At 38.6% G+C, this 21,917-nt stretch overlaps 1 protein-coding gene and 1 long non-coding RNA gene across 2 annotated transcripts; one reads left to right on the top strand and one right to left on the bottom strand.

Annotated features, from left to right (window-relative positions):
* Window positions 1-972: 972 nt before the first annotated feature.
* On the bottom strand, window positions 973-15,500 carry spsb3a (splA/ryanodine receptor domain and SOCS box containing 3a). Its single transcript, XM_057817923.1, has 7 exons — window positions 15,327-15,500; window positions 13,517-13,721; window positions 13,239-13,413; window positions 9,518-9,705; window positions 9,331-9,433; window positions 6,694-6,819; window positions 973-2,849 (listed from the first exon to the last, which is right to left on the bottom strand). The coding sequence occupies exons 2-7, from the start codon at window positions 13,640-13,642 to the stop codon at window positions 2,458-2,460; spliced, it is 1,110 nt and encodes a 369-aa protein (XP_057673906.1). The 5' UTR covers window positions 13,643-13,721; window positions 15,327-15,500; the 3' UTR covers window positions 973-2,457.
* Window positions 15,501-17,881: 2,381 nt separating this feature from the next.
* LOC130931950 (uncharacterized) lies at window positions 17,882-20,165 on the top strand. Its single transcript, XR_009067335.1, has 2 exons — window positions 17,882-19,363; window positions 19,463-20,165. It is a non-coding gene; the product is annotated as an uncharacterized LOC130931950 (long non-coding RNA).
* Window positions 20,166-21,917: the final 1,752 nt, after the last annotated feature.

Raw genomic sequence — 21,917 nt, 5'->3', positions numbered from 1 at the left:
TTTGTTTCATACGTTATATTCAAATTTCTTGAGATCGTCAAGTGGCAAAAAAATAAATAAAACCACTCTTTGACTTGTTCTTCTTTTCCTTTCGGCTTTTCCCTTTAATTAAAATTCCCACAATATTCCAATTTATTGAGATGAACATTAACTCTTTCATGCATTAATTATTATTTTCTTTTTAAATAACCCTTACTAAGCACTCATTTAATTCATTGGCTGCCACTGATGGCACTCGACGCCCAATCCATTCTAACTGGACCAAAGGCGTAGGTTTGCATAGGGACGGTAGGGACATAACTCTACTTTTTAGGATGCTCAAATTGTCTCCACCAACTTTTAAGCAACCTTATTTGCATTATATAATGAGTTCAGTTAAATAGGTAATTCAAGTCATCTTCCTATATGTTGTAAGGATAGAATAGACCCTACCATTACTAAGTGAATTATTTTCATTATGTTCGGACTTACAGTACATTTATCCCTTTTCAGTTGCTGAATGTGCAGGTCCATTTTTTCCCCTCAAACGCACGTTTGATTGGCTGATGACTGGACCCTCCTCTACCCGCCACACACACACTCACACAGCCCCAACCAATTCATGTCAACAGCATGCCTCCTCCTCCGCCCCCTTCGAAGACAAGGGATATAAGAAGTTTTTTTTCGGCTAGCAGCAGCCAATATAAGTAATGTAAAAAGACGTCAATGTTGTGGATGTGGGGGAAACATCACTAATTTTGCTACTGAAAGTCCAACCTGCATCAGAGTTAGCATAACACTAAACTGTGTGAACTTGCGAACTTGCAAAACTACTGCTGTCAGGCCAGCCTCCACAAGGAACAACAAAGTCAAGCTCGCTGTCCCTCATTTGGATCATTGTTTGCATTATAGTAATCCAACGCGGTGGCTTCAGAGTGCAAGTCCCTTTATTAAAACTGGGAAGCTATGCAAGAATGGGTCCACTTAAGGGGGACATTGACATGAACATACACTGACATGTAAAAAAAACTGTGAAATGAAATCACACATCAGAATTTCATGAGAGTACTTTGGTTTAAGTCTAGCATGCCCTGAGGCATGCCTTGGTCCTTGGATATCCCACAGATTTTTTTTTTTCATTCATATTTTTTAAATGATAATACTTTAGTTTGATTATAGGGGTGCGTCAGTGTCCCCCAGAAGTGGACCCATTCTTGGATAGCTCTTCGTTTTTTTAAATAAAGGGACTTGCACTCCAAAATGTTTCTTTAGTAGTTTTTGTAAACAAAGGTTTGAATCAAAAGTTGTATTTGTGTTTATTTTGCATTGAACATTTGGCAGAAAGGACTAAAGGGCAGAATGGGCTAAAATATGATAAAAAGGTTTATTACATCTTCTCTTCGTTTGCGAAGAAATATTTTATCAGATTTAATACAAAAAAATGATGCTTCCCCTTATGCTCAGCCTCTCAAAAATCGGTATAAAATAAGGAAGCATTCATTCTTTCCCATTCAAGTTTGAGCTGTGATCATTATTGATGGTCACAAAAGAAAAGCATTTTGAGCATTCACTTTATTTTCATCTGAACATCATGCTGTTGGGGGGGGGGAAAGCAACTGAAATGCCTTCAAATTATACAAATGTCACAATAAGTGCTTAGACATGTTATTTAAAAAAAATAGTGTGACAGACTACAAAATAAAAGCTGTAACTAAGTGGACCACAAGCGGTAACTGTTTTGTAACCAACACCAAATAGATTCTGGTTTTGAATAATTTTAGGTAGAAAATGTGTGGATTTTAACTTTAAAATAAAATTTAAAATAGAGCTTTTAGGGTTGTTTTTTTTTTAAATAAAAAATACATTAATGCTAACAAGGTGAGAAAAGCTTTTGCAAAGTAAAAAAAAAAAAAGTTCTCAATATGATGAAGCGGTAAATAAAGGTAGTAGAATGCAACACCTCTGACTGGTGTAAAAAGGCTGTTGGTCCTTCTGAAAACTTCCATAAGTGCACTCAACAGTAGTCATTTTTTTTTTCTTGACAAATAATCCAACTAAATTGCATAGGGCAAGATAGTTAATTGTTTTGATTAAGAAGTGATCACATTTTTTTTTAACGAATATACACTATTTGCATAACAGACAACAAAGAACATAGCTGCTTGGCTCATTCGGAGAGACCCATTTTTACAGGAGGGAAAAACAATTTCAGTGTAACACTCTACAGTACTCCCTCATGTAACATGTCCCTGTTCCTGACTGGCAAGAGACGTTTACTATTGATGTCTTTTTGCTACAGTAGTCCTGGTAGGAAACTGTATTCAGCGATGGGATCAAGACGTTTTCGTGGCATGAGAGGATAGTTCCCTTCCGCTTATGTTCTTCAATACTTTTGACACACTTGGAGTGAAGTTTTGAGGCAGTTGTTTTGAACTTTTTTTTACAACAATGACATCTGCCTTATTTAAGAAGAGTATATTAAGTCCAGCGGCACCTCTTCCTTTGGCAGGCCTCGGGGTCAGACGTACAACCCTCTGAGTCGCTTTCAGAGGACGATTGCCCGACCAAGGAAGGCACGGCCAAGCACGGAGAGCGATCAGGGGAGTCTGCGGTCTCCTCTGTGGTGCCACCGTGGAGATTGAGCAGCCAACCTAATTTGTTGTGTAGCCGGTGGCGAAGCCCCGGCGGTAGTGGCAGGACGTCAAGGCTGTCTATACAGTCTGGCAGTAGTTGGCGAAGGCGAGCACAGCACAGATACATAAGTGAGGTGGGTGCAGAGCAGGATCTGATCACCTTCATACTGCTTTTTGCTGCTGTGGAGCACGCCATGGGGTAAAACCTTTTATTCTGGAGATCTGTAGCGGCAATACCTAGATCGACAATGGAGACATTCATGTGTAATTTCAATGACTCAACGCCTGAAAGATTATATAGACGCCAAACAAAAATTGTGACTGCAGTCCAGAACTGTGCAGTATTTCAAATTACATTTGATGACTAGCCATTAGTGCTGTACAATTTTATGATATACAGTGGTCATTCAATAAAGATATTCAGTATAAGGACTTCTAACACAGTTAGAAGGAGTGCTGCAACGATTAATCAATTAACTCGAGAAATTCGATTAGAAAAAAGCTTCAAATCAAATTTTGTCGCTCCATGGCTTCCTTTAGTTAGAGTGGTGTTGTAACGATTATTTTTGAAAGTGTTGCATTCCATTTTATTGCTTTGGGTGAATACACTGCCCTTTAGTGGCAATAGTGAATGTTACAAAACTCATCTAACAGCTGAATTTAGCTGCTCCTTGTTAAGACCAAAATAAGTTTTGTTTGAGCTAATATGTTTGTTTATGCATTTGTAACTTATTTTAGAAGTATATTTAGCCATTTTTTAGGGAATTTGTGTATGAATGATCTGTTAAGAGCATTGTAAAAAAATGTTAGCATTTAATAGCATTTAAGCTAGCACTCTTGCTATGCAAGTTAGTCGTTTGTGTGTTGTTCCTTATTTTATTTTTTAATACCGTTTGAGGCTAAGCTCGTGTATTTTAATTTATTTTTAAATGCATTTATTGCTCTTGTGAAATGAAAGTGCAATTCTCAAGTTTGAAGAAACACTTATTTTGTGTTCACATGACCCCAGACTATGCGGTAGATGATGGATGGATGGATTTACTCCTCTTTTGAAAGTGCAATCTTAGCAACCCAAAATAAATATTATTGCAAGCATAAATACTTGTTTCCTTGTTTTACAGTGGGGCAAATAAGTATTTAGTCAACCACTAATTGTGCAAGTTCTCCCACTTGAAAATATTAGAGAGGCCTGTAATCGTCAACATGGGTAAACCTCAACCATGAGAGACAGAATGTGGAGAGAAAAAAAAAAAAAAAAAAAAAAAAACAGAAAACAACATTGTTTGATTTTTATATAATTTATTTGCAAATCATGGTGGAGAATAAGTATTTGGTCGATACCAAAAGTTCATCTCAATATTTTGTTATGTACCCTTTGTTGGCAATAACTGTTGCTGATATTTTGGCCCATTCCTCCATGCAGATCTCATCTAGAGCAGTGATGTTTTGGGGCTGTTGTTGGGCAACAAGGACTTTTAACTCCCTCCACAGATTTTCTATGGGGCTGAGATCTGAAGACTGGCCAGGCCACTCCAGGACCTTGAAAGGCTTCTTACGAAGCCACTCCTTTGTTGCCCTGGCTGTGTGTTTGGGATCATTGTCATGGTGAAAGACCCAGCCACGTCTCATCTTCAATGCCCCTGCTGATGGAAAGAGATTTTCACTCAAAATCTCTCAATACATGGCCCCATTCATTCTTTCCTTTACACAGATCAGTCGTCGTGGTCCCTTTGCAGAAAAACAGCCCCAAAGCATGATGTTTCCACCCCCATGCTTCACAGTGGGTATGGTGTTCTTCGGATGCAATTCAGTATTCTTTCTCCTCCAAACACGAGAACCTGTGTTTCTACCAAAAAGTTCTATTTTGGTTTCATTTGACCATAACACATTCTCCCAGTCCTCTTCTTGATCATCCAAATGCTCTCTAGCGAACCGCAGACGGCCCTGGACGTGTACTTTCTTCAGCGGGGGACACGTCTGGCAGTGCAGGATTTGAGTCCCTGTCGGCGCATTGTGTTACTGATAGTAGCCTTTGTTACTGTGGTCCCAGCTCTCTGTAGGCCATTCACTAGGTCCCCCCGTGTGGCTCTGGGATTTTTGCTCACCGTTCTTGTTATCATTTTGACACCACAGGGTGAGATCTTGCATGGAGCCCCAGATCGAGGGAGATTATCAGTGGTCTTGTATGTCTTCCATTTTCTAATAATTGCTCTCACAGTTGATTTCTTTACACCAAGCGTTTTACCTATTGCAGATTCAGTCTTCCCAGCCTGGTGCAGGTTTACAATTTCGTCTCTGGTGTCCTTCGTCAGCTCTTTGGTCTTGGCCATAGTGGAGTTTGGAGTGTGACTGACTGAGCTTGTGGACAGGTGTCTTTTATACCGATAATGAGTTAAAACAGGTGCCATTAATACAGGTAACGTTAAACCTCGTTAGAAGAAGTTAGACCTCTTTGACAGCCAGAAATCTTGCTTGTTTATAGGTGATCAAATACTTATTTTCCACTCTAATTTGGAAATAAATTCTTTAAAAATCAAACAATGTGATTTTCTGTTTTTTTTTTCCCACATTCTGTCTCTCATGGTTGAGGTTCACCCATGTTGACAATTACAGGCCTCTCTAATCTTTTCAGGTAGGAGAACTTGCACAATTGGTGGTTGACTAAATAAATACTTACTTGCCCCACTGTACATCTCCTAAAATTTATTCTGCAACACATTAAAAATTTGCAATCCGACTGCTCCATTATTCAAACTAACTAATCAATAGATCAATCGATTAGCTAAATAATCGATAGCTGCAGGCCTCAATAGAAGCTTACTTTTTTTTTTATTTTACTTCTTTTTCACATGGATTTAATTTATTTTGAGGATTAAAACAAAAACAAAAAAACTTAGGGAGTTTTGGCGATTAAGAAAGATGGCTGACCAAGAGCCATGCTCCTGGATTGAACAGCGGTCAGTTATCAAATTTTTGGTTGCTGAAGGGTGCAAACTAGTTGAAATTAATCAGAGAATGTCAACTGTGTATTGTGCCACATGTTTCAGCCGAATAAATGTCTGAAAAAATAGCACAAAGTTTGAAAGTGACGAAGTCAAAAGTGTTGTGAGTGACCGGCTGAGACATCAGTCCAAAGATTTTTACGCTGAGGGAATACGGAAGCTTGTGCACAGATGGGAAAAGTGTTTGGCGGTATTGGGAGACAATTTTGAAAAAAATAAAAATAAAAAAGTATGCTACTTTGCTGCTTCTATTTACACTGGACAGTTTTAGGTTACGGCCCTATTCGATACATTTAACATTTGTGGAAGGACAGTTTAATGTCATTTAATTCAAAATTAGAGTGAGTGGGTGAAATCTGTCATAATTGTTCTGTTATTTGCTAGATATTTTTTGACCAAATAATTAAAAATGTATTTTGCTTTATCGTAGCATTTCAATATCATATGAAATTGTACATATTTTTTCCATTTTGCACAACACTACCAGCCGTGACTTGAGTACTGATACTTGATAATGCAATTGCATGTGATGATTTTTTTTTTCTCAAATATTTTTATTAAACTAAATATGTTAACACTTAAATAGTAATAAATTGTTATGACTGAAATTTTAATATAAAACTACAAATAAATAATGTAAAAAAGGAGACTGGACTTAGCAAGAGGTCCTATATTTACCTGACTTGCCAGAATGAGGTATTCATACTTTTGTATACTGTACTTAACTCATTGCCTGTCATTGACAAGGACAGATGTCCAATTCATTTAAACAGGGAGGATTAACTGTGAATGATTCAACGAATGTTCAATAGCACTCCCTGTCAAAATGGATTGGACGTCTATCACCGTCAATGGCTTCAAGTGAGTTAAAATATGTAGAGTAATAGTTTTGTGTGCCATAATCCGATATTTTTTGCAGTGATTTTTTTTTTTTTTTTTTTTTTTAGTTAAGTACGTGTCCCTTTAGTTTTAGTGCATTTTATGCAGCAAATCTCTGGGGGAAAGTGCACAACTGATTTCGGTATTTTCAAAGTTGTGTGGCCAAAATATACCACTCCATTGTCTAGCGCAGTACTTACCTATGCACTTGCGATTCTTAAAGAATGTAAGGGTGCCGTGCCACGTGTCCAGATGGACCCCAATAATGGAACCCTGACCAAACCGGGAGGAAAAGCTCATCTTGTCGCCTTTATGATGCAACAAGCCTGTCAAAAGAATGAGATTAGACATTTGTTATTATTAACTCTTTCACTGCCATTGACGATGCTAAACGTCCGAATCTTGCAGTACTTAAAAAATGAATTAAAACCCTTTAAATGAATATCATGAATATTCGCTGCCACCCTAACACTTCGATTGGATTGGACGTCTATCACTGTCAATGGCAGCCAATGAGTTTAGAACTGTTGATTAGCGATGTCCCCAGTCAGATGTATTTACTTTTATTTTTTAAGGTTGACAAAGTAACAAAATATTCAAGATGTAGAAGGATATTTTCAAAAGGAAAAAAAAAAGTTTTGTACCACGCGACGATGAAGCAGAACAGAATTGGAAGTTAACGCCGCCTGTGGGAGCATGATATGCTAGCTGTTGTGGGAAGCTAACGGTAAGACAGTATCAATGCAAGAGTGATAATATCTGTAATATGGAACTATTTTACATTTGGACATTTACATTCCTCCTTAATTGATTGTAAGGCTATCGGATTGGTAGTCGATATCAGCAGATTCTCAAAATCAGGTAGAGCTGAAACGAACAACTCGAGTTTAAAAATTGATCTGAGTCATTTTATTCACCTCGAGGATTCGTTTAATTTTGCCAGCTCTAAGCATCACGTTTTGCCCGGACTACTTTTAATGCGGGACAACGTGCTGTCATCACGTGAGTAAAAGGAAGAAGCAATAAAATAAAATTTAAAAAAAAAAAAACTTACCGCAGCCGACAGCCGCTACAAACCACGCCGGCGTTGCTAAAAACTACGCCCGCATGATGCTAGTTTGATAGCAGGTAGTGTCCGACGAGTCTCATAGATATCGCATGCATTTAAGACTAGATGCGAAATGACACACTCGGCCGCGTCTGGGCAGCGTTAGTAAACAGCCGCCATCTTTAAGCAGTAGACTTCTCATCGCAAATAAATATAACACTACTGTCACTCGCTAACATAACGTTAGCCCTTCGGAGGGCTAGGTTTCTATTGACCACTGCTGATGCGTGGCTAACCTGTCTTACATTCAGGCTTTATTTAATCTGTTAAAACACAGCGCTGTAGAGTGCTGAGGGAGTAAAATTAAAGCATAATAAAGCTAACTGTCAGTTTTAGCTCAGTAGTCATTACTGAATAAATGTGCTCCAATACAGCAGATATCATACATTTATTTTGAACACTGCAAAAACTCAAAATCCTACCAGTACTTACAGTTTAGACCAGGGGTGTCCAAACTTTTTGCAAAGGGGGCCAGATTTAGTGTGGTAAAAATGTGGGGGGCCGACCTTGGCTGACGTCCTTTACGTAGAACAATTTATTTAAGCAAATTTTAGCAAGCCATTCTGTGTTACATTTGATTTATTATTTTTTTCAATAATTTCGACAATCTCGCAACTAGCCTTTGTGGCGTTCTCTTTCGGCTCTCAGGCCCTTGCGAAATACTGCTGCTGTGAAATTAAACTAGCTTCAAGTTGCTTCAATTTCTCGCTGCGTATCTTCCCTGTAATCTTGTCGTACACGTCAGTGTGTTTTGTTTGGTAATATCGCCTCACATTAAATTAAAAACAGCGACTGTCTCTTTACAAATGAGGCAGACACAGTTGTTGTGTATTTTAGTGAACAAATAGTCCAATTTCCACCTATCCTTGAAGCATCGGCCAACGCATTCAACTTTCTTTTTCTTGTTGATTATCGCCATTTTAGAAAATTGGAAGGGTTACACGAGGTAATGTTGCATAGAGTGCTGCTGCCTTTTAGTGGGTAAATGAGGAGCAGCATTTAGTGTGTAAGCTACTTCATATGCTGGTAGCAGTGCTGCTGACCAATTTATTAAGTCTGTGTGAGGGCCAGACGTTATTGAATTCATGACAGAGGCTGGGGGCCGGATGAAATTTGACCACGGGCCGCATTTGGCCCCCGGGCCGGACTTTGGACATGCCTGGTTTAGACTAACTTAAAACTTAACAAAAACTTAAAAATAGCTTGAAACAAATGGAAATTAAATTGAAACACGTGGGAAAAACACGTAGCTTTCAAGTGATGTGTGTTATCAACCGTAATTACATTTTTAGGTAAATGTTTTTTTTTTTAATAAGATCTAGAAGTTTTTTGAGTGAAAGCAGTGATTTTTTTTTCCTAGTGACATCTTAGATGCAATTGTTGGCTGTATTAAACAATGTACCGGTACATCGAAAATAAAGACATTGATTGACTGAAAATGGTTCAATATTAGATTAAATGTCTTTTTTTTCTCATGTATATTTATAATTGCTCTTTACCTAAAAAAAAAAAAAAAGTTTTATCCGATTACTCGATAGAATTTTCAGTCGATTACTCGATTACTAAAATATTCGATAGTTGCAGCCCTAAAATCAGGTGACTTGGGACTCGAACTCGTGTGCGAAAATATGTGATCGGGAGCACCCTACTGCTGATTGCTTCCATAATGTCAAAAACAAACGTGCTTATGCAAAACAGTACTGGTTTTATATGGAATATAGGCTTGTACCAGTGTAAGACAGACCGCAGCTGTCCACATCTTCTCCCAGAAGGCTGCAGAACGAATGCCTGTATTTGTCCAGGTTGACGTCAGAGGTCCCAATTCCAACCATCTGGGAAATATGACAATTCACATAACAATTCAGTGCAAATTTCGTAACACGAGTGCTTTCCATTATTGTAGCTAGCGCAAATACCATGTCTGTTCCATAGACAGGGGATGTCATCTTGATTTCCCAAAAATGTTGCCCTTCTGCCAGCTCCTTGGACCCACGGATTGCAGCTGTGCCGCAGCTTGACACGGAATGGAAGCTGACTTCCCGATTATCGCAGCTCAGTAACGTTGCTGTTGATCGGCTGCCAGAATCCCAAACCCAGTCAAATTCTAAAATAGTCAACAACAACAAAAAAGAAAAAAATCTAATCCAGCCATTCTCTGTACTTATGGTTAGATGCAAACTGCATTTTGTTGCGCTATACTTGTACTGTATGTGTGCAATAACAAAGTTGAATCTGAATCTACTGCTTAGAGGAGCCTATACTAACACACTTTGGACAAAAGTAGAAACACAACTTTGCCTGGTGCGGTGAGAAATGACAATATCTTATATCTTATATTGATATATCCTATATCAATATTTTGCAATCCACATTTTGGATAGCAGATAGCGCCCAATTTGCACTGACTTGCTACACTGATGGGATTCCACATGCCAAAGCAGTACCATAGACTACATAATGCATTGACAGGTCAGATCGGTCATGCACTGCGCCTCGCATTAAAGTAGGGGGCTGACCACATCAAGAGGAGCTATTCACACACACACACACACACACACACACACGCAGCGATCTATCGCCGGATTTGTGTTGAAAAGGTACGAAAGCTGTACCGCATACAAACAGGAAGGATTGTCTCAGGAATGACCTGTTCGAGGACTCAAGGTAAATGTATTTTTCGTACCATGCATGCATTTTGAAACGTTGTGAAATAAAATCAATGGGAGAAATTAGCCGCTACTGCATGGGCATCATAGTTCGCCAATATTTACATAAAATAAATGCAAAATGCACGTTTTTTTGGGGGGTTTAGTTTTTTTTTTTTTTTTGCTTTTAACCAAGAATCGAGACTTACGTCCATATCTATAGAGCAGGGGTCAGCAACCTTTTTGGTGTGGAGTGCCACTTTCAAATTTTCTTGTCAATCAGTGTGCCACCCCAAGATTAATGACGCGCATCCGAATTTTTATATCCGGCAGAGCTGTAATTTTACTCCAAATAAAAAAAAACATGGACATACATTTAATTTGTATAACTACCATTTGTCTTCATCAATTAACTAAAAACTAATGCATATTGTAGAAAATATCAAAACTTGAAAATAAGTGCAACAGTAATAACAGCTGTACAGCTGTACCATTTTATGCAAACATATCACACACACACACACACACCCCAGCACGCAAAGGGGAACAGGTGCGATTCTCAGTGCAGGTCTCCCACAGTACAGAGAGCCTTCAAAGTCAGAACAGCCGACTCTTACATTTTGTCTTGTTCACTAGCTTAAACAGTGAATTATATGCACAATTTTATATTTTATATTACACATATAAAAAATGCCCACTTTAATGTGTTCCTTGGCCCTGTTTTCTATGAATTTTCATGTTTTGTCTCGTAGTGGCGTTTGACACTTGTTGTGCGACACACAACACTCTCGAGGCATAATGCACAAAAAGAGCTACCGGAAGTAACCAGGCAACCAGTTTTTACCGGTATCCCCAAGGAGCCGCTGTCCCCTACAATATGATCGGCTTACTAGTTAAGCGTAGAAGAGGAATTGGGCGTCTGTGCGAGAAAAAGAGAGGGAGGAGCAAAGGAAGGTGTTGAGAGAGAGCGGAGAGCGCCGTGAAAATGAGAGAAGAGGCTGTGTCCCCCGCTGGTTTTTGTTTTGTTTAATAAAAGTCTCCAGTAAAACGCCATCCAACGCGTCACAGTGTTTTTATACACATTGCCACCTCTCCGAAGTAAGCACCGGACGAATCGACGGCAACGAGCCACGTTAATCGCCGGTTCACTCCATACTAAAGTGCAAGCATCGCTTCACCCGCTGCCCTGACCTGACAGCTGGCAATCGGGGTCCAACCGGAGTGTTGCGATGCGCCGGGACAGGGGTGTACAGTCCCGTATCTTAAGCGACCGGCCTCCGCGCCGGGGCGAGTGTGTGACATCGGGATCTCAATTCAAAGCCCGGCGCGGACGCCGGCGATTCGCCGGCTGTCTACTCGCTTACTAGCCCGCCGGCCTCCACGCTGGGGCTTGGAGTAACAGCACTAAAAAGTGCAGATTGGTGACAATGTGTACTTCCGCCAGCTCTCTGACTGGTTGGCTTCGTGACACATTAGTAGCGGGTGCTGAACTGAGCGCGCAGAATTGAGTGCGCAGAGGGGGGGAAAAAACGACGAGCGCAGGAATCGAGAAATTGAAGAGCTGGAAGTGTGCTCAAAATCCATAATTGTTCGCAAATAACGCTATAGGCAGAGGGGTCGGGAGGGACGCTCCTGTAAAGCCCTAAATAACAGGGCGTGCAACTAAAAATGTCTTAATTTCAGGTAAAAAAAAAAAAATGATAATAATATTTTGCCATGCGCTCGCGTGTCACTGGTTAACCCATCGCGTGCCAGTGCTGACACGCGTGTCATAGGTTGCCGACCCCTGCTATAGAGAATTCGGGGATTTAAGCATTTATTCAGAATAACTTTCACCGGAAAAGCTCTGTTTACATCAGGCGGCCGCTAGCTACATTCACTAACAGACTAGCATTGTACTTCGACATATTTACGTAAAATAAAGGCTAACTGCATGTTTTTTTGTTTTTTTTTTGCTTTTAACCATGAATGGGGACTGTTTTACATCCATATCTATAAAGAATTCGGGGATTTAAGCATTTATTCACAAGAATTTTTAACGGAAAAAGCTCTTTGTCTGTGATTCCACTCGGTCAGCTTTGACCGCCTCGAGAGTCGCCAATAATGCAGGCCACCTATTTATTGGCTCCGCGCCCCATCAATACATAATGAAGTCTATGGTAGTACCAACAATCGGCCTCAAGATGTCCCCAGGTACCGTATGTGAGTTATGCATGCAAGAGCAAAACAATAGAAAGTGGCAAGGTAGATCCACACAGACAACACAAACTGTACCAATAGCAATATTATTTAATTTATTATTAATGATACTATCTTAAGTTAATATACAACAGTCTTGAAATTCAGAACCACTAGTCACAAATATTAATAATAGATAGATATCTTCACATTTGAGGAAAATAGAGGCACGCTACTGTGTTGCTTCTGTTTAGACTGAATAGTTTCAGGTTGCAACACTACTTAAGTTGCTACATTTAAGATTTGTGACAGGTCAATTTAATGTCAATTCAGAAATAATTTGAAATGTATTATGTTGTGGCGTATTGATATCTTGGTATAAAATGAGGTGAGATCTTTTTCCATATCGCACACTTTAGATTGCTTGCCAGTCAATCACAGTGATCCATTTAAAACGATAATAAATACATACACATTTAACACACACACACAAAAAAAACGCGATTTTGGCATTTTGTTGCCGAAATGTTTCAGATTTTTTAATGAAAGTCATTCTTTTACAAAACTGCATATCTAAAAGATAAAATTGATGTTTTTCAAAATTTAACTTCAAATGCAGTGGTTGAATGTAGATACAAACATACCTTTTTTGACTCAATGGCTTCCTTTGGCTATGAAGCATCACAGCATTTTTATCAAAACTCGTTTACTCAAATGTATCTAACCAAACTAAAACAGAATTCCACTTCCATGCCCAATAAATTATCTTGCTGACATTGGATACAATGACAATACATCATACACAAAATGTTACCTTTATCATCCTCTCCACAGTGACAGTCTTTGACTTGGTAAAAACCTCTCCGATGGTGTATAGTCTCAGCTTGGGAGTCGCAGCCACAGTAAGATTCCCCGGTGACTGGCACAGCGCTGGGCCCCGGAGGGACCATCACCGCGGAGTAGTCGGCCTCTGAATCAGAATCGCTGTACTAGAGAACAGAGTAGAAAAGACGGGAATTCAAAGATCAAAAATGCCATCCATTTGCTCAGGTTTTTAATTCCACTTGCAAAATTCAGCAGGTAAGTGCTAACCTCCAGGCGCTCGTAACCCCATCCGTCACTTTCAGAGGCCAAGACAAGTGCTCTTGCATCAGCATCCCGCCGTATTTCCCCCCAAACATATCGCCATGCGCGGCTGTTCCTGCCTCGCCTGGACATGTCAGCAACGTGGATCTTCACTTCCGCTTATCGGTGACGTTTAATGGAGATGCCGAACTATTAAGAACCATCTATCCAGCTGCCATAAGACCACAAACAATTTTGAATGATGTACCCAGTTACTGTCAATTAGGGGTGGGAACCCCTATAGGTGCCTGATACGATTTGAGATACAAGGCTTAAATTAATGATCACCTCACAATTTGGCAACACAAACGTTATCGATACATAGGTCAGGAAATCAATCTACGATACAACTATAAAAGTGAAAAACAAGCTATATCTTAAATGGAAAAATAATGTTTTATTTTTTGCACTGTCAACACGATATTATTTTAACCTTCTTGTAAACAAACTGGATTCACAATGATAGACGCCCAATTAATTTAAACTGGGAGGATTTGCTTTGAATACTCATTAGTGCCGCAACGATTAATCGATTAAATCAATTAGAAAAATCTTCGAATCAAATTGAGCTGCTTTGAGTATTCGTTTAATCAGTGACGTTGTAATGGTTTGTTTTGAAAGTGTTTGCATTTAGCTTTATTGATTTGGTGGATACACTGCCCTCTAGTGGCAACAGTGAATATGACATAACTCATTTAACATGGCTTAATCTAGATGCTTCCTGTTAAGACCAACGTAAGCTAATGTTTTTAATGCAGTCGTAATTTAATTTATAGGTGTAATTAGCTGTTTTTGCAGCAATGTCTCTGAACAATTTGTTACCAGTATTGTTTAAAAAAAAAAAAGTTCAATTCATTCATTCAATTCATTCAAGCTAGCAGACTTTTAATACCATTTGAGGCTAAGCTCAGGTATTTTGTTTATTTTTAAATGAAAGTGCAATCCTGCATATTTTGAAGAAACAATCGAGAATTTTGTGTTCGCATTTCATGCCCTTTTGAAAGTGCAATCTTAGCAAACATCTAAAATTTATTCTGCAATGCATTTAAATGTTCCCAATTAACGAACTAACTAGTTGATTAATCGACTACTAAAATAACCCTAATACTCATGTTTGAGTACCATTGACAACGCTAGACGTTCAAGTCAATGATTTAACATTGACACTACTCTAATGGAAAATGTTGTACTTGTGGAATTTTTCCTAGCAGCCTGTTGGTTCATTTATTAACCAGTGACATCTTTTCAAAGCGATATGTCGATTTTTAGCGTGAGCCTATCAATAATCTATTGGGTTACAAAGTATCACAATATATCCCCATATCGATATGCTGTCAATTTCTCACACCCCTCCTGTCTGTCATATCAGTGTAATAAAATTCAAAGTCAGTTACAGAGTAATCAGTGTTTGACTATGCCATTTTAGATAAGGTTTGCCTCACGTTCAAAGCTATGAGGAGGGGAAAAAATTTACAGTCTTTGTGATTGCACCATTGTGAATTGACATGTGATGCTTAAAAAAATCAAGGCGACTGACCAGCTATCACTGGCTAGCAAAGGTTTCAACATTGAAGCGTCCTTAAATGTTAAATTCACACATTTTGAAAGAGTTACGTCTGCTGTACACGTTTAACGAAGACTTAAACAGCTGTGACCACGGACTGTTAATGTCCCTTAAAACGGTAAAAAATGAAGTACAAATTCGCTTGTGATGGAGAACTAGCATTAGCTAGTTAGCTTTCATAAGCTTCTGCAGGGTGGCACCAACGTTACTTGCCTCTTAAGAACGGAACCGAGAATCTTCATCAAAGGCACGTATCCAGAAAGCAAAGATGAAAAGAGCGACTGTAAATGATTTCTATTTTTGAGTGACCCAATTTCTTTCAGGAATGCTCGTAAACAATAACATGCGGGCGGATGTGAAGCTCAGTCACCACTTAGCGAGTTCCTTTTCCGGAAGTTTTCAGTAAAAACTACAAAAATAGGTACACAATACTACACGCTACACATTTTCGACTCGACATCGATATTCAAAATAAAATAATCTAAAATATATATATATATATACATATACAGTGCCTTGCAAAAGTATTCGGCCCCCTTGAACCTTGCAACCTTTCGCCACATTTCAGGCTTCAAACATAAAGATATAAAATTTTTATTTTTTGTCAAGAATCAACAACAAGTGGGACACAATCGTGAAGTGGAACAAAATTTATTGGATAATTTAAACTTTTTTAACAAATAAAAAACTGAAAAGTGGGGCGTGCAATATTATTCGGCCCCCTTGCGTTAATACTTCCAATTACAGCTGCAAGTCGCTTGGGGTATGTTTCCATCAGTTTTGCACATCGAGAGACTGACATTCTTGCACATTCTTCCTTGCAAAACAGCTCGAGCTCAGTGAGGTTGGATGGAGAGTGTTTGTGAACAGCAGTCTTCAGCTCTTTCCACAGATTCTCGATTGGATTCAGGTCTGGACTTTGACTTGGCCATTCTAACACCTGGATACGTTTATTTTTGAACCATTCCATTGTAGATTTGGCTTTATGTTTTGGATCATTGTCCTGTTGGAAGATAAATCTCCGTCCCACTCTCAGGTCTTGTGCAGATACCAACAGGTTTTCTTCCAGAATGTTCCTGTATTTGGCTGCATCCATCTTCCCGTCAATTTTAACCATCTTCCCTGTCCCTGCTGAAGAAAAGCAGGCCCAAACCATGATGCTGCCACCACCATGTTTGACAGTAGGGATGGTGTGTTCAGGGTGATGAGCTGTGTTGCTTTTACGCCGAACATATCGTTTTGCATTGTGGCCAAAAAGTTCAATTTTGGTTTCATCTGACCAGAGCACCTTCTTCCACATGTTTGGTGTGTCTCCCAGGTGGCTTGTGGCAAACTTTAAACGAGACTTTTTATGGATATCTTTGAGAAATGGCTTTCTTCTTGCCACTCTTCCATAAAGGCCAGATTTGTGCAGTGTACGACTGATTGTTGTCCTATGGACAGACTCTCCCACCTCAGCTGTAGATCTCTGCAGTTCTTCCAGAGTGATCATGGGCCTCTTGGCTGCATCTGTGATCATTTTTCTCCTTGTTTGAGAAGAAAGTTTGGAAGGACGGCCGGGTCTTGGTAGATTTGCAGTGGTCTGATGCTCCTTCCATTTCAATATGATGGCTTGCACAGTGCTCCTTGAGATGTTTAAAGCTTGGGAAATCTTTTTGTATCCAAATCCAGCTTTAGACTTCTCCACAACAGTATCTCGGACCTGCCTGGTGTGTTCCTTGGTTTTCATAATGCTCTCTGCACTTTAAACATAACCCTGAGACTATCACAGAGCAGGTGCATTTGTACGGAGACTTGATTACACACATTTGGATTCTATTTATCATCATCGGTCATTTAGGACAACACTGGATCATTCAGAGATCCTCAATGAACTTCTGGAGTGAGTTTGCTGCACTGAAAGTAAAGGGGCCGAATAATATTGCACACCCCACTTTTCAGTTTTTCATTTGTTAAAAAAAGTTTAAATTATCCAATAAATGTTGTTCCACTTCACAATTGTGTCCTACTTGTTGTTGATTCTTGACAAAAAAATTAAATTTCATATCTTTATGTTTGAAGCCTGAAATGTGGCGAAAGGTTGCAAGATTCAAGGGGGCAGAATACTTTTGAAAGGCACTGTATATATACACATATGTATACTTGGAGTTAATGTGGGAGCCGCATAATGCCCTTTATTTTGAATTACAGCTTTTATATTTATTTTTTTTCCATTTCACTTCAAAGTAATGGCAATTTTGTTGTGCCAGTTGATGTTAATCAAGCGTTAATTGTTAACATAATTAATTAAAGGTAATTGGATCTAAGTAAAGCTTGTCATAATTTTATCGCATCAGGTGGGTCGGCTCTCAAGCTCAATGAGGACCAAGTCACATCTCCAGGTCCTCCTCTAAGAACCTAGGCAAAAAAAAAAAAAAGTGCACCCCTGATTATAACAATAAATCAACAAGATGGCATTAACATTATTAACATTCTGTTAAAGTGATCCGTGGATAGAAAGACTTGTAGTTCTTAAAAGATAAACGTTAGTACAAGTTATAAAAATTTTATATTAAAACCCCTCTTATTGTTTTCGTTTCAATAAAAATGTTTAAATTTTCAATGAAAAAAATAAACTAGTTGCTCGCCATTGTTGATGTCAATAATTACACAAGGCTCATGGTGCTGAAACCCATAAAATCAGTCGCACCAAAGCGCCAGCAGAGGGCGACAAAACGCCACAAAACAAGTAATAAGTGTACATGACACTGCTGTCATTTTAACCCTTGTGCAGTATTGCGCCAAATCCTGGCGTTTTGCTTTGTTACTCATCATATTATCATATATAAAGCATATCAAAAAATAAGCTAGAGGGCTGAAAATTGTCAAAAAATGTCAAAACATGTTTACCTTCAAAATGGCACCATCCACAATTTCAAAATTGGTATTGTCATTATTATATGTGGGAGGCCTACTTTTTTGTGACGCAGAGAGTATTACGCCAACTTTCGTCCCCATTGACTCCCATTATAAATCCCAATTTCTCATGTTTTTTGATGCACTGCCACCTGGTGTGTGAAAGTGCATTTCCCACGATTACACAATTTATGGCTTCAGCGGGGTGTCAACTGACACGAGATTGTAACGGATCCTGGATGAATATCTTAAAAACAAAAAATCCAGCAGGGGACACTAGACTATTATTTATCATTTTTCTTGATTGATCCCTCATTGTCAAACGCATTTACTTACTACCAAAAAAACAAGTTTTCATGTTGAGCTTTGATCGAACGGGCCAGTGTGTGGACTCACGAACACTTGTGTGTGAGTGGGTGTGTGCACGCGCGTGTGAGGGTGGGGGTGTGCACGCGCGTATGTGGGTATGTGTGTGTGTGTGTGCGCGCGCACTTTGCCTGTTCAATGGGACAGTATGAGTTGACTTTTGTGACGTTTGACTTTATGACGCGACTGTGGGAGAAATCGTGTGCGTTTGTACATGCACGCGCACTCTCACGTCACCGAGCGTGTGCGTATGTGTGTGCTTGTACTTTTGCGTGCAGAGGTCTGCAGAAGGCGGCTTTGAATGCACTTCAAAGCACCTTGTCTGCAGGGCGCAAAAAGGTGTTTGATGTGACACATTTTGAGAATTCAAAATGCAGTTGTTTATTGAATCTCAACTCTTATTGGTAGAATGTTTTACTTTTTCCTCCTCCCATTGGCTCAGTGAATGGTCACGTTTGTAAACAACTTTATATGGGGTCCAACGGCTCAAAGGCCATTTTACTCCCTGTGACTGCTGGTGAGCAGAGATGGCGAGAATATTTTTTCTTGAGGAGGCAAGAAAAATGGTGTTGGAGGAGGAATGTCCCACAGACTCAATGGATGAAAAGGATGATGTGTCACAAGACTATGATGAAGATTTTGAGCCACTTGTAGGAGAGGAGGAAGAGGATGATGATTAGGATTTTGAGGAGGTTACAGCAGAAGCAGCAGAGGAGCAACAACAACAGAATCAGGTCAGCACTCCATGGCTTGCCAAAAACCAAGAAATTGTGTGGTCCTCTACAAATGAAGTTTCGAGGCACTTCAACCTGCCCCCTATTCTATTGCCTGGCCCAACGCTTTTTGCAATTGCCAGGATCAGTAGCCCCGAGACTACTGTCAATCTGTTTTGCCCGGACGACATTATCCAGCAGATTGTCTAAAAAAAAAAACCCAAGATTATTTTGGACTACGATCTGTGTAAAGCGGCAGTCGATCACTTGGACCAGGTAAGCATATGTTATGTCTTTTTCAAAACTTTGCATCAAAGCTCTCTGGTCATCTGACATCATCTGATGTGTTTTTTTGTGTGTGTGTGTTATTTGCAGGCATCTGCCACATATTCTTGCTGCTGGAGGACATTACGATGGCCAATGTCCATATCATATCATATGCTGGATCTGTCTCTCTTCAATGCATTCACCCTCTTTACTCAGGTGGACCCCGCAGTGGTGGCCACGCCACAAAGCCAGAAATGTGGGCAATGTGGCCTTTGCATTAACCGACTACGGGCATCAAACATTAGCTGCAAATGTGGCATATTCTTTAGCCAAAAACATGGCCAAAAAGTGTGCAAATTGTTTTTTTTTTTTTTTTAAAAAAAGCTCACTGGTTGTTTGTTGTTCTAGTTGAGTTGTTTGTTGTTCTAGTTCAGTAGTTTGTTGTTGTGCGTTTGAGTTATATAGATTCTGTTAATTCAAAATTCTTCTAGTTGTTGTGACTTGTTGACTGTTATTCTGATGCCAGTGAATATTTTTAGTGGTTGAAGGTAAAAAAAAAACAATATTCAGAAATGACTTAGTTGTCACACTTCCAAGAGTGACTTTTGGCTCCAATACTGCAAGAGGGGTAAAAATTTTCCATTTCATTTTCAGATGTCACAAGTAAAAAAATATTCAGAAATGACTTAGTTACACACCCTCAAGAGGGCGCAAGGCTTCATCCCCAATACTGCGAGAGGGGTAAAAATTTTGAAATTGCCATTGTCTAAAAATGTTGAGTTCCTCAAATAAATTTTGATGTTATAATTTATTAACATATTCAAAGCTCTAATGACCTGATATCAAATATTCCTACTTGGATTTGTTTTTATATATTACATACAACATTGTTAGTTTTGTTCATAGCACACTATTGCTTTTATTGTCCATAGAGGGCATTCAGAATAAATAAATATATTAAAACTATATATGTATGGATAGGTCTGATGCTAGTGAACATTTTGAGATGTCGCAAGTAAAAAAATATTTAGAAATGACTTGGTTATCACACCCTCAAGAGGGCGCCAGACTTCATCCCCAATACTGCGAGAGGGGTAAAAATGTTAAAATTGCCATTATAAAAAAATGTTGAGTTCCCAAAAAAATTTGATGTTATAACTTATGAACATATTCAAGCCTCTAATTATCTGATATCAAATATTCCTACTTGGATGTGTTTTTATATATTACATACAACATCGTTAGTTTTGTTCATAGCACACTATTGCTTTTATTGTCCACAGAGGGCATTCAGAATAAATAAATAAATAAAAACTATACTCGTATGGATAGGTCTGATGCTAGTGAACATTTTGAGATGTTGCAAGTAAAAAAATATTTAGAAATGACTTAGTTATCACACCCTCAAGAGGGCGCCAGACTTCATCCCCAATACTGCGAGAGGGGTAAAAATTTTGAAATTGCCATAGTAAAAAAATTTTGAGTTCCCCCAAAAAAATGATGTTATAATTTATGAACATATTCAAGCCTCTAATGACCTGATATCAAATATTCCTACTTGGATTTGTTTTTATATATTACATACAACATTGTTAGTTTTGTTCATAGCACACTATTGCTTTTATTGTCCATAGAGGGCATTCAGAATAAATAAATATATTAAAACTATATATGTATGGATAGGTCTGATGCTAGTGAACATTTTGAGATGTCGCAAGTAAAAAAATATTTAGAAATGACTTGGTTATCACACCCTCAAGAGGGCGCCAGACTTCATCCCCAATACTGCGAGAGGGGTAAAAATGTTAAAATTGCCATTATAAAAAAATGTTGAGTTCCCAAAAAAATTTGATGTTATAACTTATGAACATATTCAAGCCTCTAATTATCTGATATCAAATATTCCTACTTGGATGTGTTTTTATATATTACATACAACATCGTTAGTTTTGTTCATAGCACACTATTGCTTTTATTGTCCACAGAGGGCATTCAGAATAAATAAATAAATAAAAACTATACACGTATGGATAGGTCTGATGCTAGTGAACATTTTGAGATGTTGCAAGTAAAAAAATATTTAGAAATGACTTAGTTATCACACCCTCAAGAGGGCGCCAGACTTCATCCCCAATACTGCGAGAGGGGTAAAAATTTTGAAATTGCCATAGTAAAAAAATTTTGAGTTCCCCCAAAAAAATGATGTTATAATTTATGAACATATTCAAGCCTCTAATGACCTGATATCAAATATTCCTACTTGGATTTGTTTTTATATATTACATACAACATTGTTAGTTTTGTTCATAGCACACTATTGCTTTTATTGTCCATAGAGGGCATCCAAAATAAATAAATAAATAAAAACTATATACGTATGGATAGGTCTGATGCTAGTGAACATTTTGAGATGTCGCAAGTAAAAAAATATTCAGAAATGACTTAGTTATCACACCCTCAAGAGGGCGCCAGACTTCATCCCCAATACTGCGAGAGGGGTAAAAATGTTAAAATTGCCATTATAAAAAAATGTTGAGTTCCAAAAAAAAATTGATGTTATAAT

The sequence above is a fragment of the Corythoichthys intestinalis genome, chromosome 16 (assembly GCF_030265065.1).
Source record: "Corythoichthys intestinalis isolate RoL2023-P3 chromosome 16, ASM3026506v1, whole genome shotgun sequence".
NCBI lineage: Eukaryota > Metazoa > Chordata > Actinopteri > Syngnathiformes > Syngnathidae > Corythoichthys > Corythoichthys intestinalis.
The sequence above is the reverse complement of the archived record's forward strand: the minus strand, read 5'-3'. Positions and strand labels throughout refer to the sequence as shown.